The following is a 25364-nucleotide window of genomic DNA, read 5'->3' on the forward strand; positions in this document are numbered from 1 at the left end:
CATTTAAAAGCAATAGGATATCCCCGGTAGCTCAGTGGGTTAGGGATCCGGTGTTGTCACTGCTGTGGCTCTGGTTACTGCTGTGGTACCGGTTTGATCCCTGGCCTCAGAACTTCCATGTGCCATAGGTGCAGCCAGAAAAAAAAAATTAAAAATAAAAAAATAATTGATTTCATTACATAAAAATTAAATACAACAAGATTAATGAAAACAATTAAGAACCAACTGGAAAAATATGTTAAATATAACAAAAGGTTAATAGTCTTAATTTTTAATCTAAAAATTCCAGTACCATGGTTACCAGAGGACAATATGAGATAATTCACAAAAGAATAGCTGCAGTGGCGAATAGATATCAGAAATGTTTAGCTTTATTAATTATCAAAGAATATATGCAAAACAAATTATCAAAGATTTCAAAATAGGAGAAATCCTAGTACTAGAGGGGAGGACTCTAAAAAATGGGCACTTTTTTAAAAAAACTATTTGTATGAGTGAAAACAGCCTTTTTTTTTTTTTTTTTTTTGTCTTTTTGCCTTTTCTAGGGCCGCTCCCACGCCATATGGAGGTTCCCAGGCTAGGGGTCCAATCGGAGCTGTTGCTGCCGGCCTACGGCACAGACACAGCAATGCGGATCCGAGCCGCATCTGCAACCTACACTGCAGCTCACAGGGCAATGCTGGATCCTTTACCACTGAGCAAGGCCAGGGAATGAACCCGCAACCTCATGGTTCCTAGTTGGATTGTTAGTCACTGAGCCACCACGGGAATTCCTAATGACCTTTTTTTTTTTTTTGGTCTTTTCTAGGACCACACCCATGGCATATGAAAGTTCCAAGGCTAAGCTTCTAGTCGGAGCTGTAGCCGCCAGCCTACGCCAGAGCCACAGAAATGTGGGATCCAAGCCGCATCTGCGACTGGCAGTTCTTGGTAACACAGGATCCTTAACCCACTGAGTGATGCCAGGGATCGAACCCGCAACCTCATGATTCCTAGTTGGGTTCGTTAACCACTGCGCCAAGAGATGGGAACGTAAACAGCCTTAAATGTTACTGTAACCTTTTACTCAGTAAATATTTTGAGGGAGAATTCAGTCCAAAAAATAATCTTGAAATGCAACCAGAGTTATATTCAAGATTCACATGGCAATGCTAATTATGTCAAAATTTAGAAATGTCTGTCTGTGTAAGAATTATTTATGATACTTCCACATGATGGAATGCTGTGTCTGTTAAAAATGGTTACATAGAAATTTTAAAACATAGAGTAATACTTATCCATAATGTTGAGTGTAAAAATGCATACAAAATTTTTTTTTAATTACAATTTTTTTTTCTTTCTGTCTTTTTAGGGCCACACCTGTGGCATATGGAGGTTCCCAGGCTAGGGGTTAAATCAGAGCTGCAGCTGCTGGCCTGTTCCACAGCCACAGCAATGCCAGATCTGATCCATGTTTTCGACCTACACCACTGCGCATGGCAACACCAGATCCTTAACCTACTTAGTGAGGCCAGGGATTGAACCAGCATCCTCATGGATACTAGTCAGATTTGTTTCTGCTGAGCCATGATGGGAACTCCCCAGAATGCTTTAATATTTTTCAGTTGTACAGAAAAGAGAAAAAATTCAAAGTGGAAAATGAGAAGAAGAAAAACTTAAAAATTGACTGTAATGAATGGAATTACAGTCAACTTTTTTAAGCCTTTTTGCTCTTTATGTGTTTATGAAAGATTTACATATTTTTATAATAGTTTTGTTCCAATATTGTCTATCTCAAATATAAATTATATGCAGCACATGTACAAACCTAATTGTGAATTAGCAATGATTAATTAATCATTGAAATTTTGTCTTTTTTTTTTCCAAAAAATAATCTTAGTACCATTAATTCTTTCTCCTCCTAGATTGGCTTATTATGAAATTCGATATCAGTTTTACAACAGAGATCAACTCATGTGGAGTGTTGTTAGACATTACAGTGAACAGGTAACTTCCTATCATAGTAGCTCATAAGGAATATACTTCCCAAAATATCAAAGCAAAACATTTATATGTGACTGTACAGTGTGTGACATTTACCTAAATTATCACAATTCGCAATCCTATTACTCAGTGGTTTTCTCTTTGTGTGTGTGCGAGTATGTGTCTTTTTAGGGCTGCACCCACAGCATATGGAGGTTCCCAGGCTAGGGGTCTAATTGGAGCTGTAGCCGCCAGCCTTCGCCACAGCCACAGCAATGTGGGATCCGAGCTGCGTCTGCGACCTACACCACAGCTCATGGCAACTCTGGATCTTAACCTTGAGTGAGGCCAGGGATGGAACCTGCCACTTTGTGGTTCCTAGTCGGATTCGTTTCTGCTGCTCCACAAAGGGAATTCCACTCAGTGGTTTTCTTGAATGATTAATTTTTATTTTAGTTCGTTCCCCTCTGTTATAAACATTTTTAAAGTTTCCTTTAATGTTTTTTCCCTTGAAGTTACAAATTCACCACTTTGGGAAAGAATAGTGATTTAGGAGTCATTACATTTTATTCCTTCATGACTACAGTTTCTAAGCGTAGCTAGTAGAATTGTAAGGAAGCCAAGCTCCTCCCTGTGGCAGTTACTCCATGATTCGAGTTCTATGCACAAGACATAGTAGTTGTTTGGGGGCAGTAGGGTACCACTCCTATACTGTGGAACTCCATGATGACATTCCCCTTTCCTTCCTTTGCGGGAGGTCTTTTGTCTTTTGGTGTGTGTGTATAGACATTATGTTTTTCACATGTTCAAATAAGGATGTATTTTCAATTGTTTTTTGTTTGGGTTATTAATTATTACCTGTCTTCATAGCAGTAGTGATAATAGCATAACAGAAATGAGGAACAATTGTTGAAGTATATATTCATTTAATATGTATACTCAACCACACAAGTCAGTATAATAGACCTCCAGTTTTATAGATATGAAGAGTGAAGCCTGTAGAGACTGACTTGTCCAAGTTTACATAATTGCTAAATGGTAGACTTGCCTCAAACTTAGTTTCCTCCAATTTTAAAGACTCATGTAAAGTACTAGCATAATGTCTGGTACATAGTGAAAGATCAATTAATGGTCATAATGGTGGCTATTCTGCCTAGCTTTAATGACCTAATTTAGTCAATATTCCACTTTTTTCTTATTGCATCATGATGTTGTTTCCTACAACAGTTGCAAATGTCTTCATTTATTTCTTTTTTTCCCCCTTCAGTTCTTGAAGCAGATGTATGTCCTTGTATTGGGCTTAGATGTGCTTGGAAACCCATTTGGATTGATTAGAGGCTTGTCTGAAGGATTCGAAGCTTTATTCTATGAACCCTTCCAGGTAGTATATTTTACTTATTTTTTTAAGAGTAGTGTAAAAAAATGGATGTTCACTTTCACTTTTTATGTATGGCACATAATTTGTATTTTAATTGTATCTCGGAACTGAATAATGTTGCAATAACAAAAATGTCATTGAGATGACATTAAAGATGACTTGAGATGACATTAAAAGATTGTTTTAGTATTCATTAAGCACTTCTAATGTCTGGGTGATAAAACTTGCCCACGTTTTCTAGGATTTAATGTAGTTGTAAGGAAAAGTGCTAGGTAGATTGAGACCATTTCAAGGCTGTTTCTACCACGGTGGAAAGGAAGGACTAATGGGGCATTAAAAACTGACTTTGTTTCATAGTCAAGCTTTCCTCTAACCTGTTTACCTCCATTGAAAGGATCTAGGGGCTCAGCGTGGTGTAGACTTTAGGGATTTTAGAAGTACAAAGCAAAGAGAATAAGTGGGGGGAAAAGAGAGCTAAAACTCCATGGGTTCTTAGTCTTGTTATTGGTGTAGTTTTAGCAGCGTGATGGGACTTGGTATAGGGAGGCCCACTTCAGGTTGTGACTGAAGCCAGTCATTACTCTTCTCCAATTTTTATCATGGGTTGCTGAGGTCATGTGGGTTGAAAGTATCTTCACAGTAGGTGTTTCATCAGTATTTGGATTATAGAGTGAGAATGTTTATGGATCTTTACAGATTCTGTATCTTCACAGAAACCCTGAAATACTTGATGAAAAGTCTTAAACTTATGTAAATTTTAAGTAGCCATATCTATATGTATATGTACTTTTTTTTTCTTTTTTTTTTTTTGCCAGGGTGCTGTTCAAGGCCCTGAAGAATTTGCTGAGGGGTTAGTAATTGGAGTAAGAAGTCTCTTTGGACACACAGTAGGTATGTATCACATATTTGTGTGTGTGTGTGTGTGTGTGTGTGTGTGTGTATTTATGTATGTATAGATTAATTATAGTTATTACAAAATGCATTGTTCATGAAAAAATGGTTGTGGTTAATAAAAGAGGGATCAGTTTTCTAATAATTCCTGTAAAAAATGCTCCCATGATCCTAAATGGAAAATAATTTAATACCAACCTGCTGGGGGTTTTTTATATGTCCTTGTAGTGTTGATTTGATGCACTTTAAATAGTTTTATTCCTCTTCTTGCTAAGTGGGAAATGGGAAAAATAAATCTATGCATTTTTGTGTATGAGACTGAATTTTTAAGCCCCTGCTAGTTTAAAGCAATCACATGCTGTGTACTGTGGCGATGTTCTCCCAAGAGACAGTGTGATTGACCTCTCTGGGCCTTTCGATAGGTGGAGCAGCAGGGGTTGTATCTCGAATCACTGGTTCTGTTGGAAAAGGTTTGGCAGCAATTACAATGGACAAAGAATATCAACAAAAAAGAAGAGAAGAGATGGGTCGGCAGCCTAAAGATTTTGGTGACAGCTTGGCCAGAGGGGGAAAGGGCTTACTGCGGGTGAGTTTCCTGCTGAAGCTTCAAGAAACGCTAAGTTTTATATGCTCTTCAGATTATGTACTGGTTGTCTAAAACCTGTCAGTAAAGGTCTATCAGAGTAGCAGTAGTGATAAATTGTGGCCTTTCTGTTTTCTTTTTGTTCTCTTTCCCCTTTATGGCCACCAGCTTTCTCCCCCAAATCCTAGACTTAGTTTGGCCCTTGGGCTGGAAGGAAAACTCCAGTGATGGCAGGTTAGCACTGGTGGAGGGAGGAGTAAGGCAAAGAGATGTGGTAAATGGTGGTAGCTGTGGGGAGGAGCTCTTCAGTTCTTCAGGTCACCTGTACCCAAGGAAAGGAGGTTACAGCTTATGAGTTATAAATCAGGAACTGCCTTCCACTACTTTTTAGGACTTTAAAAATTATACAGGTAACATATGAATACTGTTTAATTATACAGGTAATAAATGATGATTCTCCTTATAAGTGATTATAAGAACTTACAGGATCCAGCATTGTCACTGCAGTGGCTCAGGTTGCTGCTGTGGCACAGGTTCAATTCCTGGCCCGGGAACTTCCACATGCCCCAGGTGCGGCCAAATTAAAAAAAAAAAAAAAAAAAAAAAAAGGAACTTGTAAGTTCCTTTTTTTTTTTTTTTAACAAGTAATGGAAATGTAGGTAAGGCTATAAAGTATTCTGATTACTCCTCATTTTCTGAGAAGTATCTAATCTTTTCAATATAGTATATATCCTTCAGTTCTTTTTCTATACATTTGTATAGTACGCAGGTGTCTTTAGTTACTACCATTACTTGACAGTTATTTAAAGAATGTACAAACATGTTATTTTTTAAATGTGAGAGAGAATTTCCTGTGTTTGTGCCAGTGATCTGTAATGTGTGTTATTTCTTCTAAGGTGCTTTATTTGTCAGGTTATTTGCTATCCTTCAGAGGTCCCTTATTTTTCAATTTTCTGCATTTTCACTAAATGACAGAGACATCTCACTAGAATATAATTAGATTTGTAATTTTCTCAACTCATTTTACTGATTTAGAAACTGGACCAACTGCTGATTGGTGTCAGACTCAGATGTAGAAAATTTTCACCTGCTTTACTGCTCTTTTTGTTATAAAATTCTGTTTCTACAAGGGCTTCGTTTACAATTTGCTATGATATAATATTTTAAAGTCATAGTACTTGCTTAAATGTGCATATTGTTCTCTCTGTCAAGTCCTCATTTTAAAAAAAGTTATTTCTAGTATGTCTATAGAGACCTCTAGTGGTTGGTGTAAAATTAAGCACCTTCCATTCAGGCTTGACCTGATGATTGATTTCTCTCTCAGGGAGTTGTTGGTGGAGTGACCGGCATAATAACAAAACCTGTAGAAGGTAGGTTGAGACTGTTTCCTTCTTACAAAGTCAAGAAGAGTTGATACATGGTAAACATGATAGGTGTTAATCCTACTAGGTATTTGAGAGAATTTCTGAGTAATTCTGTGTTTATAGTCTTAAATTGTTTAATGAACATTCTTTCCTCAAAATGTGGAAAGGCTAAGTTGTAGACTATTTCAGACTTAAGAGGATATTTTCAGCAGGGTCGTAGTTAGACTATATTCCTTTAGGTTCTCAATAGCAGTTGGCTCTTTTTTTTTTTTTTAAAATGCCTATCTAGAAAAGCACATTACTTTATTCAGTTCAATCCCTATCACAATCCCAGTTAGCTTTTTTACAGAAATTGACAAGCTGATTCTAAAATTTATGTGGGAATTCAGGGGAACCCCAAATAGCCAAAAAAATCTTGGAAAAAAAGAACAAAGTTGGAGGACTTAACACTATCCAATTTTAAAAGTTAGTATAAAGTTAAAATAGCTAAGACAGGTGGTACTGGCATACAGGTACACCTAGAGAAGTGGAATAGAATTTAGATTCCAGAAATGCATCCTTACATTTACGGTCACTTGATCTCTGACAAGGGTGCCAAGATAATTCCATAAAGAAAGAATAGTCTTTACAACAAATGGTGCTGGGGAATTCCTTAGTGGCCTAGTGGTTAAGGATTTGGCATTGTCACTGATGTGGCATGGATTCCGTCCCTGGCATGGGAACTTCCACATGCCTGGGTATAGCCATGAAAATAAATTAAAAAACAAAAACAAATGGTGCTCAGACAACTGGATGTAAGCATAGTTTATTTATATGACCCAATAGTTCTACTTGTAGTTATGTACTCAAGGGGACTGAAAACCTATGTTTGCTCAAAAACTTGTGCACACATATATATAGAAACATTATTCATAATAGCCAGAATGTAACAGCAACTCAAATGTCCATCAACTAATACATGGATAAACAAAATGTACTGTATCTGTATAATGGGATATTATCTATTTTAAAAAAATCAAGTATTGGTATAAGTGCAAGAAGGATGAGCCTTGAAAACGTGATTCTAAGTGAAAAAAGCCAATCACAAAAGGCCACATATTATATGATTCCATTGGTAGGAAATGACCAGAAATGGCAAATCCATACAGATAGAAAGTAGTTTAGTGGTTGTCTAGGTCTGCAGGGAAGAAGGAGGTAAATTGCATAATAATGGAAAAAAATAAAAATCATATATATATGTAAAAAAAAGATTAGAAGGAGGGTTTAGGGGGAAATTGGGAATGATGATTAATAGGTATGGGGTTTATTTTTGAGATAATACACATTTTCTTAAATGGATTATAGTGATGGTTGCACAATTCTGAATATATTAAAAACATTTAATTTGTATATTTTAATGGGTGAGTTATATGATATGTGAATTATATTTCAATAAAATTCTTATAATTAAAAAAGAAAAGTATGCTGCTTGAGAACTTTCCTGATGGCTGGCATAATAAAAAGAGAATATTTTCTGGTCAGCTCTTCGACTTTCCAGTCATAGGCTCAGATTAAACTCCTGGATCAATAGTTGTAAAACTTGAAAGTGCCTCCGGGTTACCTTGGGGGCTTATTAAAGCATAGATTGCTGGCTAGGAGTAGGGCCTAATAATATGCTTTTTATTTTATTAAGATTTTAATTTTTTTATTATAATTGATTTAGAATATTCTGTCAATTTCTGCTGTACAGCAAAGTGACCCAGTCATACATATACATTTATTCTTTTTCTCACATTATCCTCCCATCATGTTCCATCACAAGTGACTAGTTATAGTTCCCTGTGCTATACAGCAGGATCTCATTGCTTATCCACTCCACATGCAATAGTTTGCTCTACTGACCCCAAACTCCACTCCCTCCCCCTCCCTCTTGGCAACCACAAGCCTGTTTTCCAAGTCCATGTGTTTGTTTCTTTTCTGTAGATGGATTCATTTGTGCCGTTTATTGGATTCCAGATATAAGTGATAGTGTGTTGAGAACCACTGATTTATTACCTGTTAGCATTAAATTTAACTTCCTTAGAAAGCCAAATTCTACAAGCCTCCTTGGTAAAATAGTTCAGTATTTGGCTTAGGTGTTTGTTGAGTTCAGAGGTGCTTATTTTAAAATCTTTATGCTTTCGTTGTCTTTGGTTTTATAAAGGTGCCAAAAAGGAAGGAGCTGCTGGATTCTTTAAAGGAATTGGTAAAGGGCTTGTGGGTGCTGTGGCTCGTCCAACTGGTGGAATCATTGATATGGCCAGCAGCACCTTCCAGGGAATTCAGAGGTAATTAAAAAGCACATACTATGTGCAGGGTGTGCGTCTGTGTGCAAACTGTTGTTAGGAATACATAAGTTGATTAAATACTCTGCCTGCTCTTAAGGACCTTATAGTCTAATTAATTGAAAGCTATGACAGATTCACAAGGTAGAGTGCCTGCAAAAAGGAGTAAGAAGAGACATGTTTTTTGTTTATGGCTCAGTTTCTCTCAACACATGTTTATTGGTCCCTCCCATATGCCTGGCACTAGTTAGACACCATGGATACAAGAGTGGATGACCTACTCCCTGCCTTCATAATTTTGACATTTTCTTTAAGAAAAAATGGGGGAACTTGGAGTCAAACTGACTTGTTTTTTAACACTTGTCACATTATTTTGGGCAAGTTTTAAAAATCACTCTGTGCTTATCAAATATAGATATACCATGTTATGTAGTATAGTGTTTAATCAACACATATATTTGTATTACTCTGAAAAATTCTCATGTGTTTTTCTTATACACTGCCTTACCCAGGGCTGCAGAGTCAACCGAGGAAGTGTCCAGGCTCCGTTCCCCTCGTCTGATTCATGAAGATGGTATCATCCGCCCTTATGATAGACAGGAATCTGAGGGCTATGATTTATTTGAGGTATGAACTCTATTCTTAGTGGTCACAAGTGAAATTTAATTTTAAATATTTCTAGGATCAGGATTTCATGGGAGGTTCCTAAAATTCCTGACATCAACTTATTTAAAGATTACACAGGAAACATGGTTTGTAGAGTAGAATTTGATTATTTATGTTTAATTATATTAGCATAATATGTTAAAAAGGAATAACTGGTCTTTTTTTTGCTACACAGGATCGAAGCTTTTTAGTGCAGAAAAGATAATGTTAAAAGAAGTCATAGACTTTATCACTCTTTGTATGGTAGCTCTTTTAGTTTGCGTTGTTAATGTCAATCTCCTGCTTGCTAGCCAATTACTGGAATTTCACTGCTTCCTTTTCTCCCAACCAAATTAATTTATTTGGACTACACTGTAAATCTAGATTTATTCAGGTAAATAGGAGTTGGAGGAAAGAGGGACCGTTGTGGCTCAGTGGTAACGAACCTGACTAATATCCATGAAGATGCAGGTTCATTCCCTGGCCTTACTCAGTGGGTTAAGTATCTGATGTTGCCTTGAACTGTGATGAGGTCGCAGATGTGGCTCAGATCCTGCTGGGCTATGGCTGTGGTGTAGGCTGGCAGCTGCAGCTCTGATTTGACCCCTATCCTGGGAACTTTCATATGCCAAGGGTGCAGCCCTAAAAAAAGAAAAAAACAACAGACACACACAGAAGTTGGAGGAAAGAAAAAAAGGTTATATACAATTATAATCTTTTTAAATCTTAAAAAATTTTTAAAGAATTTTTTGCTTTTATTTTAGTTTTAATTTTACTGTATTTAAATAATAAACACCTATATAAATTGCTAATTTTCCACAACTAGCTTTCTTCCAAAATTATCAGTATTTAATACTTTGATTTTAAAATAAAATGTTCATTGTTTTTAGCTTTGGATTTTATATTATGTGATTACATTTTATCTTTCTGCATACCTCTAACTTTATTTTCTTTCTTTCTTCTGCCTACACAGCAAGAACTGGAAGTACAGGAGTAAATGTTTCCTATACTACTACTTGATTTCATCCTTAAAAAAATCAAAACAAACTGTGGTATTAACAAACTGTGACATGATTTACTTAGAGTGAGAGTCCATTTTAATGAAATTTTCTTTACATTTCTCACTTCTCTCTGAACTTTTTATTGTAGTGGCTTGACTACAGACAAAAAATGGCAATACTCCTGATAATACTCTACAGTAATAAGAGATCAATATAAAAGATGAAAGGATGCAGGAAATCAACTCTTTTTTACATTTAGTAGTTGGAACACTTAATTGAGCTCACAAACAGATACTTTTACTATCATTTTGAAAATTTCATCTTATGATATTCATATGCATTTTGAGTAAAGTTGGAAAAAAAAGAACTGTTCTTATGTTCACTCCATCATGTGTTGTTTATGTATTTGAATCCTGAGAGCAGAATTACATAGATATTTTCACATATCACCCTAAATTTACTCAAGTTATGGAACATTGACTGGGCGTATGTTTTAGTAAATGATGTATCATTTGCTCTGGGTCTCTCCCTAGACCTCAAATAAGTGTTGGCACATGAATTTTAAGAATATGTTCCCTTAATGTCTTTTTCTTTTTTTAACTCCTTGGTAATCTTGCTAGATAAATGGAAATTATTTTCTAATTATGTTTTATGCATTCTTAGCCATTAGTATTTATACTTTTTAAGGATTAAGTCTCCTTGTTGGTTATGCTTATTTCACAATTATTGGTTTAATTAATGTAAATAGAAGTTGAACATATAATTAAGCAATTATGTGGGTTTTCAGTGTATAGATATTTTTATTTTTAAAAACAAACCCTTTTTGTTTTTAAGTTCTGAGAGAGAGGATTCATTGTCTTAATGAAAACAAAAACATTATAAATTATCATTCTGAAATTAGTGGCCCCATAGTTAATTTTCAGTGTAAGTTATATTTTGATTTCTCTTTTTATAAATGATGGAAATGTTTGATTTAGAAGGGTCTTATCTAGCAACTTTCATGATACCTACCAAAATTGAAACCAAAGTATAAACTTAGATTTAACGTGTTGTACATTTGAAAAGAATGAAACTGTTAACATAAAACTGTTCAGTTGGATTACATATTTTATTTTATTTTATTTTTGAGTTTTTACCTTTTATTTTTATTTTTTTTTTTCCTACTGTACAGCATGGTGACCCAGTTACACATGCATGTGTATATTCTTTTTTCTCACATTATCATGCTCCAACATAAGTGACTAGACATAGTTCCCAGTGCTACACAGCAGGATCTCATTGCCAATCCATTTCAAAGGCAATAATCTGCATCTGTAAACCCCAAGCTCCCAATCCATCCCACTCCCTCCCCCTTGGCCACCACAAGTCTATTCTCCAAGTCCATGATTTTCTTTTCTGTGGAAAGGTTCATTTGTGCCGTATATTAGATTCCAGATATAAGTGATATCGTATGGTATTAATCTTTCTATTTCTGACTTACTTTACTCAGTATGATAGTTGGATTACATATTTTAAACTGTAGTTATCAAAAGAACACACTGAATGCTTCATATTTAAGACAAGCACTTTAAAGAAGCAAGAATGACATCCAAAGATCAGTCTGAAACTGCAGCTGACAAACTTTTCTTGTGCCTAGATAATTGAGAGTTGGCAAACATGTCACCGCATGTACAGTTTCTATGAGAATCAAGCACAATAACTAATTCAAGATTCTGTCTTAAATCATCACTAATAGTTATTCTTCCTTCTTAGGTAAAAGTAATGGTTTTTAATTTTCCTGGATCTATTGCAATTTTAATTAGACTTGACTTGTGTGGAATCTTCCACCTTGTTAAATTTTTTCTTTACCTATTAATTTCCTTTTTGATTGTTTAGCTGTTTATGTTATTAATCTTTTCCTTGTGTTTTCCCTTTTTTGCAGTTATATGTCAATAAGCACAACATTTCAAGAAACTTTATTATTTTATTTAAATATAGTCATCCTGTCTGATTTATTTGTTTTTGTTAAGATATCAGAACTGGAAGAAATAGAATGAACATTAACTAGGGAACTTGGAATTTTTTTTCCATGGTAGCCAGGGTAGGCATGGATAATGGAGAAATTTAGGCTGTTTCATCCCTTGTCCATCTTGCTGTAATCAGATGGGTACAAAGTATTTGATTATCCAGGCTGTGCTGGATATACAAAAGAAATGAGACTTCTGTCTTTAAGGGACCAAGTATAACAAAAATGTGGAAAGAGTAAAGAGCATTAGAGGATAAAATTATGTCTTTCTAGTGCTTGTTGTAATATGGGTACATTATAAATGATTTATTTGAGAATCTTTTGATTTATCTTTTTTTTCCCTCCTGAATACTGCTCTGTATTTTTTAATTTAATACTTAGCTTTGAAAGTTACTGAACCATATAGTGTGTTTTCCACTTATTCTCTGTTCTCCTAGGATAATTACCATTTACACACACACACACGTATATTTATGATATATATATGTATAATATATATATTGCCAGTTTTAATTTAGTATTCATCTTGATTCACATAGTTATGAGTATATAATATTTAAAATGGTGTCCCTTGCTCTTTCATTTTAATTACATTTTTCCATGTTCTTAGAAATGCTTCATTCTTAATTCTTGCCTTACTATCTGTTGAGGTAGCCTTACATTGTATGTTTGACCATTCCCATTTTTTGACATTAAAGTTGTTATTTTACTAACAGTAATAATACTGTGATAAACATCATTATATGTGTTGCATTTTCATAACTTGTATTATTTCCTTAGAATTTACTTGAAAAAAACTGAATGCTTTTGCTAAATATTGTAAATTCTTCAAGTTGCATTTTAGGAAGGGAGGGTAAGTTTTTTATCAGCTAATCCACCACAGTGGCAAAACATCTTAATCTGAATCTCAGAATGTAGTGGGTTTTAGAAGTGTTGAAGGCAAGGTTCCTATAATATTTTATGGTGATAAAATATACTTTAAAAGCTTCAGTTATTTAAAGCACAAAACCTGATAACTAATGAAAATGCATACAAGTGGAAAGTAGGTAGTGTATCTTGTACATTGCACTCTAAGTATTTTAACACATTTAAATTTCAAACCTGAAGACAAATGTACTAAATTATTATATTTATTTCCCAAATTCTCTTTAAAGGAATTAAGATATAAATGTTACGAGATTTTAGCTAATTCACACAGGCAAGATATGAAACAAGTGACTGTTAAACTCTGCTTTTCTCTGAGACTCATTCTGAAGATGAGACCCCGTTCTTTGGGAATCATCTTCCTTGTTCATGGCTTTTTGTAATTGTCAAGGAAAGACTGGGAACCAACAGTCTTTAAAAAGTGTGTATTTTAGTATGGAAATGATAACAAATGTGCTTTCTCTGCTTGTGATTATTTTTGATTATGTTATCCTTTTGATAATATTAATGTATTCTTTATTATAAAATGTTAATATCCTATTTAGCAGGTATGTTTGTGTTTTGTATTTTCATATATATTATCTGACTTTTAATTATGCATTATATATAATGTCAATAATATTTAGCATTAATTATAAATTTTTATTTTTAATGTATATTGACTAAAGTCACAATAGTTTTGAGATAGTTGAAAAAAAGATGTATTTTAATGTGCTACTATTTATACTTGAATTATTTTATGCTTGTTATTGTCTTTAGTAATAAATTGTGCTAGCTATTTGAAACTTTAGAAATTCTTCATGTTCATATTAAGATCGTTGTTTTCTTTTCTACCAGCAATATAATTCAATACATACTTGTACTTCTTATGTGTATTTAATGTATAAGGCCAAATACTCAAAAACATTAAATATCAGTTATCTTGGAATTTTATTATGTGTATATCTACCTCTCTGTACATCAGTAGTTTTTAACCTTTGAGAAGGGCCAGAAACCCCTTAAAAAATTTGATGAAATATATGAACTGTCCTCTCAAAAAAGTTCAGAAACATATTTTCATAATTTTATAGTCTACTATGATAATTCATAGACCTTCCAAAGTCCTTCCATGTACCCCAGGTTGGGGATCCCTTTAATGTTAATGTCCAGTTTTATATTTAGTATATGTTCTTATTAATGAAAATATGTGATTATTTCTAGCAGATATTTAAAAATTTGAGTTATCATGCAACAAGATGTATTTTACTAGAAGATCATTTAGTAAGCATTTAATATAGTGGAAATTAATTTATGAATAGGCAATGAATATTTTTCTAGCTCCGAGTGCCAGTCTGTAAAATTGTGCTTTTGTTTCTAATAATTTTTTCGTGACTGGCACTGTTATTATAATAACCTACTATACAGTATTGTAAATACTATTTGGATGCATATACAACACAAATCTTGAGTTTTCTTTTCTTTTCAGAATCATATCAAAAAGTTAAAAGAAGAGACTTACCGATACCACTGTGCTATTCCCAGCAGCAGGAAGACAACCCTCATGGTTACAAATAGGTATTGACTTCAAGTGACATTTTTTTCAAATGTTAACTATACAGATTATAAGAGTTTTGAAGATTAAAATGACAGAAAATCTAGAGGATTGTGTTTCAACTGCAAAATATTCATTGTCACAGAATCACAAAAATACAGATATAGATAGGTCCTCAGATCATCTGTTCTGACCCTCTCATTTTGGAGATGCTGAAACTGAGACTCAGCATTGTTTAGGGGCTTAACCAAGTGACACAACTTCTGAGGGATAAAGTCTAGAATAGACTTTGTAAGTGCAGTAGTGCTGCTTTTATATATGAAATATAAATCCAGTAATGGAGAATGAATTCATGAATAATTTTTTTTTTTTTTTTTGGTCGTTTCGTCTTTTTAGGGCCGCACACATGGCATATGGAGGCTCCCAGGCCAGGGGTCTAATTGGAGATGTAGCTGCTGGTCTAGGCCACAACCACAGCAATGCGGGATCCGAGCAGTGTATGCAGCCTACACCACAGCTCACGGCAACGTCCAATCTTAACCCACTGAGTGAGGCCAGGGATTGAACCTGCGTCCTCATGGATGCTAGTTGAGTTCGCTAAGCACTGAGCCATGATGGGAACTCCTTATGAATCATTTTTTTCACTAGGTTTTATTTTGGATGATTAGCATACTTTTTTTTTTTTTTTAAGGGCCTCACCGGTGGCATATGGAAGTTCCCAGGCTAGGAGTTGAATTGGAGCTGCAGCCGCTGGCCTACACCACAGCCACAGCCTCCTATATTCAAGCCACCTCTATAATCTATACTGCAGCTTGCAACAACACTGGATGCTTAACCCACTGAATGAGGCTAGGGATCGAACCTGCATCCTGTTGGATATTAGTGGGATTCTTAACCCGCTAAGCTACAATGGGGGCTCCTAGCATACCTTTTTGAAAGGATGGTATTATTACCTATTTGTGTTCAGTTTTTTTAGGTATTTTGGTAGTGGTAGATAATTTTTCCCAATAAAAAGCTTGGACTAAATGACTAAGTTTACTTTCCTGAGATTTACCCTATATCACTTGTTCTAAAATGAAAATTATAGATTAATAATTTTCAAAACATTTGAAATTATGTATTTGGTGGGACTAAGGCAAAGCACTTACGGTAGGCAAAATCTGCATTTGATTCCTTACCAGTGTAGTGAAATATATTTATATGGGAAGGAGAGAAAAGAAAACTAAAATGATAGGATTCATGATTAAGCCTACAATCTGTTTCTAAGAGAAAGTTAGTTTTTTGATTTGTCCTTCAATTCAGAAGTAAAAATATTCACAAAACAGTCTAAGAAGTAGTTTTTACAGATTTGACAAGTAATCACATATTTTTATGATTTTATATCATCTCCATTAGATTAGACCAAAAATAGTGTTTATTTGTATTATGTATTATAGTTGGCTTCAATGGCAATGTATTAATTCATTTTAAAATTGTGTGCCTTGGAGTTCCCATCATGGCACAGTGGAAACGAATCTGACTAGGAACCTCGAGGTTGCAGGTTCAATCCCTAGCCTCGCTCAGTTGGTTAAAGATTCGACGTTGCTGTGATCTGTGGTGTAGGATCTGGTGTTGCTGTGGCTGTGGTGTAGGCTGGCAGCTGTAGCTTCAATTAGACCACTAGCCTGGGAACCTCCATATGCCACAGGTGTGGCCCTAAAAAGTAAAAATAAATAAATAATAAAATAAAATAAAATTGTACACGTCGTTTTATGTAACTCACCTCACTAGGTGCAGTGGAAATCAGAATGGTTTTTTTGTTTGTTAATATGTAATAATGTAGTTCTTTTTTGATTTAAACATTTTGTAGGAATATTATTGTGAACATGATACATTTGTCTTTCTTCAAGTAAATTGAAAAATCATAGTAATTTGAAATTGAATCACTTATAGAGCTTTTCAGGAGGCAATTAGGAAAATAATATTCCTAGGAGTTCCCGTTAGTGGTTAACAAACCCGACTAGCGTCTGTGAGAACATGGGTTCGATCCCTGGCCTCGCTCAGTGGGTTAAGGATCTGGCGTTGCCATGAGCTGTGGTGTAGGTTACAGATGCAGCTTGGATCCCGTGTTGCTGTGGCTCTGGCGTAGGCTGGCAGTTACAGCTCCAATTCAACCCCTAGCCTGGGAACTTCCATATGCCGCCAGTGCGGCCCTAAAAGACAAAAAAAAAAAAAAAAAAAGACAAAAAGAAAAAAGAAAAATAATATTCCTGACCAGTGCAAGACTTAGTTTCCTTGTAGCAAACTCTAAATGAAATTCTTTTTGATTATGAGATAGTTATCATTATGCTGATCTGCTTGACTGTTAATGATTACATAAAAATAGCATTTCTTCCAAAATCAATATTTAAAAAAAATAATTCTTGTATTTTATTGCTAAAATTATGCTTATTCATTGCATATAACACAGGTCAGGAGTCAAACTTCTTTAAAGAACACATAGTAAACATTTAGACTTCTGGGGCCATCCTTTTTTTTCCCAACTACTAAACCTTACTCTTTTAATAAGAAAATATCCATGAACAATATGTAAATGAACAGGAATGGCTGTATTCCAGTAAAATTGTATTTACTGGGCTTGATTTGGCTCATGGGTCAGAGTTTGCCCACCCCCGATATGGATAATAATTAAAAAGATGAAAATATGTGGTCCCAGTTTTTTTTTTTTATCATTTTAAAAAATACAAGTTCTCATGACCTAGATTTATGAAGCTGTGACTCCACTAGTTAGTCCTAAATCTTATGTAGCATTTTATTGTAGTAATCTTCATTAGGAAATTGTTCTCTGAGCAGACTTTTTTTTTAAGCATCTGTCTTTGTTTGGGCTGCTGTAACAAAAATACCACAGATGGGTGGCCACACATTAAATTGTCAAAGCTCTGGAGTCCAAGGTGCTGGCAGATGGTGAGTGTGATAAGGGTGCACTTCCTGCTTCGTAGATGGCCATCTTTGAGCTGTGTCCTCTCATGGCAGATGGGGCAAGGGAGCTTCCTATGGCTTCTTTTACAAGGCCACTCGTGAAGACTCCACCCTGGTGATCTGTTCACTTCCCAAAGGCCCCACCTCCATTACCCTCACATCAGCATATGAATCCTGAGGGGCATAAACTTTCTGTCCGTTGCACTGTCAATGCATGACAGGTTCAGGGACACAGGAATGAAAGCTACATCTTCCAGCCCATCCCCATCTAAAGTGGGGACCTCCAAATTATAAGTGACATCACAGCCTGATAGGTGTTATAATAAAACAATGTTTGGAGACTGAAGACAGGAAAAACTCTTGGTCTAGTAAGGAGGAAACCAAGGAAAGTGTTAGGGTGGCTTTCTAGATAAGGAGGTTCTTGAACTGAGCTTTGTAGCATATAGAGCTGTCATATTGGCAAACTGAAGGCAAGCAGAGCATAAAACAGTGTGGTGCTCTGAACAGTAAGTGCAGTTTGGAATGGCTGGACTAGGATGTTAGTGAGGAAGTATTGGGAGATGAAGCAAGAGTCCTTGGTGTCTGCTCATGCCATCTGCAGGGTTTAGGTTTTATCATTAATGTGATGGAAAATCACTAATTTAAAAAAAATGTAGACTTCATTACTGTTCAGCATTGCAGCTTTTCACACAGAGATATATGCATACTGTACACACATATGTCTCCTTTTCTTTCCCACTGAAGGCTTGTAAACAAGGAGTAATATGATGAGTTTTGTAGTTTAGAAAGGTCTCTGGCAGCAGTTTGGATACTGGGTTAGAGGAGGATCAGAATGGAGGCAGGGAAACCAGTTAGAGACTGTTAGTTTTCTATTGCTGCACAACAAATTGCCATACAATTAGCAGCTTAAAACAGCAAATTCATTATCTCACAGTTTCTGTGCATCTGGATTCAGGGACAGCATGACTGAGTTCTCTCCTCAGGGTCTCATAAGGTTGAGATCAGGGTGTCAGCTTCCTTCCTGGAAGCTCTTGGGAAGAATCCCTTTCCAAGCCCATTTAGTGTTGTTGGCAGTATTCAGTTTGTTGCAGTTGTAGGACCAAGATCCCTGTTTCCTTGATCTGTCCACTTGGCAGCTGTCCTCAGCAACTAGAGCCTGCCTGCGTTCGTTGCCACGTGGCTCTCTCCATCTTCAAACCAGCAACTGCACTCTGAATCTCTGGCTTATTGGTCTCTGATGCAGATTTAAAGGGTCCACTCAGATAAACTTTCTTCCTAAAGTCACTCGTGGCTTATCACAAAGCCTCATCGTGGAGTTTCCTACTGGCCTAGTGGGTTATTGCTGTGGCACGGGTTCAATTCCTGGCCCGGGAACTAACTTCTGCCTGCCATGAGTGGGGCCAAACATAAACACATCCTGGCCATGAAATCTATCATGTTCATAGTCTTGGGGCTTATGCAGAGCTATGTACCAGGGGATGGGAGGTCTTAAGGACTATCTTAGAATTTGTCCACCACAGAGATGGTGGCAGTTATCCTGACAGGAAGCAGTGAGGGCCTAAACTAAAAGAATGAGGATAGATATAAGGGGGCAGCCTTAAGAGACCAGGGCTCGGTGGCTGACTATGGAAGAGAAGGGAATACAAGGTGACTTTCTAGGTTTTGGCTTGAGTACCATTTACAGTAATTTGAGGGAAAAGATGATGACTTTATTTTTGTTCTGAACTTTATGAGTTTGACACAGCTTCGAGATGGTAGAGGTGCCTTGGTAGTCAGGGAGACATGTAGATATAGGTGTAGGTCTAGGCAACTGGAGTTTGGGTAAAGATCTGGGGTTGAGATCTTAGAGACCACCCTGAGAGAATGTGTTAACTAGGAGAAGACCAAGATTTGAGCTCTGGCAATCTTGATGCAGGAGGAAGAAAGTGAAGAAGACTGAAGGTGGTGGGACAGTAATGTTGTTGGAGCGCTCCGGAGTAGAAATGAAGACAATCAGAGTGGTGAATTATATTAGAGCCGTGATTTGTAATAGTTACCTTTAACTCTTAGCTCTATCATTTGGTTCTCTATAAGGCAGGAGGTGGGAGGAAGCAGGTGGAGTCCACTTCCTAGAGACTGCTTGGGATGTGAGGGGTATTGGAGGTCATTGCAGTGATTGAAGGGCACCACAAGCACTTGTAGGATGCTACAGGGCACAGCACAGTCCCAAACATGCCCACAATTTCAGTAGCACTTGTGCTGAAAAGTACAGTGCCAGGGGTCTTTATTGGTCCCCATGCCATTGGCTACCAAGTCATTGACCTCTACCTTCTAAACATCTAGAATCTAGCTCTTCCCACAGCCATTGCCTTAAGCGAGGCTCTCACTGTTTCCTGACTGGACTATCATAGTCCCTTCCTACCTTGATCATCTGCTCCATCTCTCCTTCATCGGACTCTTCCTTTTTTTTTTTTTTTCTTTTTAGGCCCATACCCGGGGCATATGGAGGTTCCCTGGAATGAGAGCTGCAGCTACCATCCTACCCACAGCTCACGGCAACGCCGGATCCTTAACCCACTGAGCAAGAACAGGGATCGAACCGGCAACCTCATGGATACTAGTCAGATTCATTTCCGCTGAGCTAAGGTGGGAACACCAAGTCAAATTTCTTAACGGTCATCTCCTCTTCCCACAAAAAGCCCTTTAAGATCTAGCACTAAGCTAATTTTCTTACCTCTGTGTATCCAGTATTCCAGCTGCAGACCTCCACATTCCTCATATCTTCCCTTTTTTGTACGCCTGTGTATGCTAAAGCACTGCCCTTTGTTTATGGTATAATTTCCTTTTCCTACTAAAAGAACTTCTTCTTTTCAAGAATCAGCTCTTACGCCACTTATGTTACCGACTAGGTCAGTCCCTTTCTCCTGTGCACCAAAAGAATTTTCTGTACCCTCTGTTATTGTACATATCTACCTGTGCTGTAGCATTTATTTACTTCCCCCTCTAGCCTGTGAGTACCTCTCAAGTAGAAAGCCTGTCTTCTTTGTTTCCTAGCACCCTAGATATTTGTAGAATGAACAGTTCTACTTTCCTAGTTTTGCTTTCTGTAGTAGAAACTTTAGAATCAAGTATAGTTATATCAGCAACTAATCTGAATCACACTCTGGGAAATCAGTGTGGATGCCCTTTAAGGATTCTGTGAATTTTTTTTTTTTTTTTTACTGCTGTTGAATAAAATGGGATACTCACTGTGTGATATGGTATATCAGTATTAAAGTGTTCCAACCTGATATTTATTAGTAGGCCTAACATGAATCTTTGCTGACACTTGAGGCTTGTGACATTTCCTGAATGTTCTTTCTTGATTAGATTAGAAGGCATACTTGATTGACAATAAAGAGCAATTAATAATTTTCCAAGTAAAACATTTTCAGGGGCTTCTGCCTTTATTGCTTCCCAGAGGAGAGTACATCCTGTTCCTATGTGTTTTAAAGAGAATGATTTTAGTTTTTTGGTCAGCTTTTTTTAAAAATGATACTATTCTAACTTCTACAAGATTGGCAGAAGGGAAGTTTTTGAAAGTCTGCTTTGTTAGTTGTGTCATGTTTGCTTTTATTTGACAGTTATCTACACTTTTTTTTTTAATGTGAAGCATTCATTTTTTAGTGTGCCAGGTTATATTGCTTACAGAGCAGGTCATACCTGTGCCATGCAACAGAGGGGAATATTGGAATAATTCACTGTCTTTGTCTCTACCTGTTTGTTTTTGTTTCCTCTTGCAAAAAAGGCGCGTGTTGTGTATAAAGGAAGTGGAAATCCTGGGCCATATGTCCATTGACTGGCAATATCCATTTGAAGATTTTGTGCAGTCTCCTGGTGTCGATGGCAATCTGCTCAAAATTTCAGTTGAGGTAAGAAACCTGAATCACACCTTTAGAGCCAAGAACTTGTTAGAAGAATAGAAACCAAAGAAACCAATGCTTTCTAACTATTTACAGTTGAGTGCATAAAATGTTTGAAGGATTATTATTATTGCATGTAAGGAAAAAATGTTATCTCTTCGTGTTCTGTACTTTACTTTCTGACAGTCCTTGATTGCATTGAGTGAAATATCAGATCTATCCACTGAAAGAATTAGGAGGCTGATATTTCCTTTTTGGTAGAATAAAGCATAGAGAATAGAAGCTTTTGTTGTTGTTTTATATGGATACTGTTTTGCTATAATTTTAGATACTTATGGAAAGATTCTCCTTTTTAGGCTTTTAGGAGATTATAACTATCATGTCTAAAACACTCATGTTTAGTAACATTCAGCATTTATAGAATGCTAATGCATTTAAGTATATAACAAATACTTTGATGCTTTTCCTCCCCATCATTTTCTAAAGAGCTTTTAAATTATGTCACAAGTAATTAGCAAAACTGATACCCCATCTTTTGCTTAGTTCTCAGACTCACTTTACTTTGAAATGTGTAATTTATTATATATGATATAAATCTTTTCACCCCCTAAAAACTATAAAGGATTATTCCAAAGATGGTAATTTCCGTAATGTATTTTCTAAACAATAATGATGTTATCTCTATTATTAAAACTATCTGAAAAACGTTGATCATAAAATTTAAGAGATGTGCGTACTGTTATCTTTTAATTCACATTTACTTCCTTTTCCTAGAAGTTTACAGGATAAAAAAGAAACTGCCATGAAACCATAGCAATTTGCATTTCAGCCTTACCTCATTGTAGAGTATCAGCATTTAAAGAGTGCCTTGGTGTATGAAAGATACTTTTCAGACTGTGTCACTCTGCATATATATTACAGTTTCCTCAGTTATCGCTTTTCTTTCACATCAGTGGTGAGAATTGACTCAGTGTATTTTACATTATGTAAGAATTTTATCTATCAGCCAAGGAAATGAAGGAAGGGTTTTCTGATTTGTCAGATGTGATGAGTTATCAAGTGGTGTTTCTGTAGGCTATTTACCATCGCCTGCAGAAAGCCATTATTTTATGCAGATAGATATATACTCATCCAATTTTATAAATTCTAACAGCTCACATATGGAACTACTCTCCTTGTACCAAAATGATTTGTTTCTTATCATACCTGAATATGTGTATTTGGTTAGTCTACTGGTTATAAAATAGAGTTGACATTTAAGCATTCAATTAAAGGTGTTATGATTTTTTTTCTTTCCCTTAACAATTTCTTTTCTGTCATTGTTTCTTTTGAAACAGAAACAAGGTCTGTTCCAAAAAAAGGACAGTGCCAATCAAGGCTATGTTCAGAAAATTTACCTGCAGGATGCCACCACAGCAGAGGTAAATGTTTTATTTTAAAGAACACCCCTCCCCCCAGTTTTTTAGCTGAAAGATGAAAAAAAAAATCTGTTATAATTATCATTACTCATTCTTTTCCCCCAAAGATCTTCCAGTCATAGCTTTGCGTGGATATATGAGCTTAAAATACTATGCTATGGGCTTAGTAGGGCAGAAGGGTCTCAGCATGACATGTATTGACTGTGTTTTCTTGTCTTTGGACCTGTGTGGAGTGCACAAACTCTGGCTTTTGTACTTTTATCCTCCACCACATGAGCCTGTATACTGGTCTTTACCATTCATGGCAAATATTTTGTCTTCCAGAGAGCATGTCATGCCATCGTGGATGCACAGTCAGTGAGACACCAGCAAAAACTGATGAAGCAATCATCACTGAAACTTCTCAGGCCCCAGATACTGTCCTAATCACAGACCCCAGGGGGCTGCTCCTGGGAGAAAAACCAACCAGGGTCTTGTCTGTAAACCACACTTCTTTATCTTGCTAAAGAGCATTTCTCAAGGAATCCTTTAGTGCTGGAATCTTTTTCTAGAGTGGTTATTACTGGGTTTTCATTCTCCCTCCCTCCTTAGTTTTGACTCTGATTTTGTAGCTGTGTGTGTGTGTGTTAGTAGTCCACTTCTACGCCGCCACTTAGCTGGGTCAGACCATCAAAGAGAAACCACTCTAAACTCAGAGTGAAAGTTCCATTAATGTTAAAATTGTGACACAGAGGTCAATAGGCTTGTTTTTAATTAAAGTCTTTACTGAAGAACAAGAAAGGAGAATGACTAGTGTTCTCTGAGAGGCTTTGGACAAGTCTTTGGACAAATGCTGGATATTTTGTTTAAGTATAATAATTGAACAAATACTTGAATTATTTGTTCAATAATTGAACTGATGTAACATTTTTGGTAGACTAGATAATTGACTTAAGAAAAACCACTAAAGGGGGAAATGACCTGTTTCCTACTTTTTGTCATGAAAACATTATTTTCTCCTAATAAAAACATGCTTTGCTTTGGTGCTTACTTTTCCTTCTTGCACTGTAATATAAAGACAAATGGAAAAGCAAACCTTGAAATATTTATACTCTGTTTTGTAGAAATTTTAGAAATTATTTACATGTTCTTTCAAGATGAACTAATATGATTATAATGCGATGATGCATGAAAATATTGCACTTTAAAGTTTTTCAGGACTCAGAAATATCAAAAATTCAGTATTTTTATGTTTCCAGCAATTGTTTTTTATAGATTGAAAGATTTTTAAGGGCATCGTAAATTAAGAATTCTAATGCATACTTAGAAATATGTATTTTTAAATAGTAGAAAGAATGAAAAGTCTAGTAGCTTTACATATAAATAAAATAAGGCATCTAACAACACTGTGGCAAATAATTGGTAGATTGTGTGCTTTGAGCGAGTAGACCTGTGAGAATCAGCTCAATATTATTGTCCTTTCTGCATCTTATTTATGCTGGTCAGAGATACAGAGAAACAGTGCCTATTAAAGGTTTTTTTTTTTTTTTTTTTTTTTTTTTTTTTTTTTTTTTAAATGCTCAGAAGTGCTTAATTTCCTTGGATTAACCTTTAAATTTGCTCATCGTTTTTAACACGGCATTTTTCTTCAGATCATGGAATGAATGATAAAATGAAGGTGTAGACAAACTTGGTTTGCTCTGCTTATGTTGATGTGTGGTAATGTTTCTACTCTCTTTATTCAGGTTTTTAAAGACTGGCCTTAAAACTTAAAAAAATTCCTAGTTATTATTTAGTGTCAAAAATGGGGGTGTATAATAACTAATGCCCTAAATATTTGATACAGTATGGTAGTGTTTGCCTTTTCAACATCACTTTTTTTTTTCTGTGAAGAAAAGTATTATATTCAAAACTTCTAGCTTTAAGGAGAATTTCTTTATCAGTGTTTTATTGCAGTTTATTCAAGTGTACTAGTATTTTGTGTCCTTAAAACTGACTTAATCAGGAGTTTGAGCTATTATAGTTTTCATATGAATCACAGCTACTGACAATATCCCAAATATTGAAGAAATTATATTGTACTGATGGCATGTACAAAACATTGACGTTAGAAAAACTAATTTGTAGAAACATAAATTTATCTCATTTGCCTTAGAAATAACCTTCCAGATATTTGTACCATTTTCATTTGATTTAATCCCCTGGGACAGAGGTACTTCATTAGTAAAGTGTAATAATGTCATTTGTGTTTTTTTAAATGTTCTGAGAGTCAATTGCTTACATATGAACTGAGAGAAATAAAACATTTGGTGCATTGTTTATAGGTGTGAAAACTTTGTGGGTTTGTGTTAAATATTCAGTAGCATTTGCTCTTTACCTTTTATGTTTTTCTTTTTTCCTCTTCCACTCCTATAACAGTGAGGAGTTAGATTAATAGTTATGGAGAGCTTTAAAAGATACTAGGCAGGAAAAGGTTTTTCCTGGGGTGTGGAGCCCCTTTACCACACTGGAGATCAGGGGTACAGATCTTCAGTACTGAGA

At 35.8% G+C, this 25364-nt stretch overlaps 1 protein-coding gene across 4 annotated transcripts in view; it reads left to right on the plus strand.

Annotated features, from left to right (window-relative positions):
* Positions 1 to 25142, plus strand: part of VPS13C (vacuolar protein sorting 13 homolog C) — a 174251-nt gene extending 149109 nt beyond the window's left edge. For 2 of the 4 annotated variants that reach the window (XM_021094365.1, XM_021094362.1), the window contains 11 exons: positions 1905 to 1986; positions 3230 to 3343; positions 4156 to 4231; positions 4654 to 4817; positions 6139 to 6184; positions 8361 to 8484; positions 8994 to 9108; positions 14522 to 14610; positions 21312 to 21435; positions 22764 to 22847; positions 23169 to 25142. In XM_021094365.1, coding sequence (XP_020950024.1) covers positions 1905 to 1986; positions 3230 to 3343; positions 4156 to 4231; positions 4654 to 4817; positions 6139 to 6184; positions 8361 to 8484; positions 8994 to 9108; positions 14522 to 14610; positions 21312 to 21435; positions 22764 to 22847; positions 23169 to 23270 — 1120 coding nt within the window. In that variant the 3' untranslated portion in view covers positions 23271 to 25142. Of the gene's footprint in view, positions 1 to 1904; positions 1987 to 3229; positions 3344 to 4155; positions 4232 to 4653; positions 4818 to 6138; positions 6185 to 8360; positions 8485 to 8993; positions 9109 to 10099; positions 13990 to 14521; positions 14611 to 21311; positions 21436 to 22763; positions 22848 to 23168 lie in introns of those variants that run through there. The other 2 variants (XM_021094373.1, XM_021094370.1) reach the window with 1 other exon arrangement.

The sequence above is a fragment of the Sus scrofa genome, chromosome 1 (genome assembly GCF_000003025.6).
Source record: "Sus scrofa isolate TJ Tabasco breed Duroc chromosome 1, Sscrofa11.1, whole genome shotgun sequence".
Lineage (NCBI taxonomy): Eukaryota > Metazoa > Chordata > Mammalia > Artiodactyla > Suidae > Sus > Sus scrofa.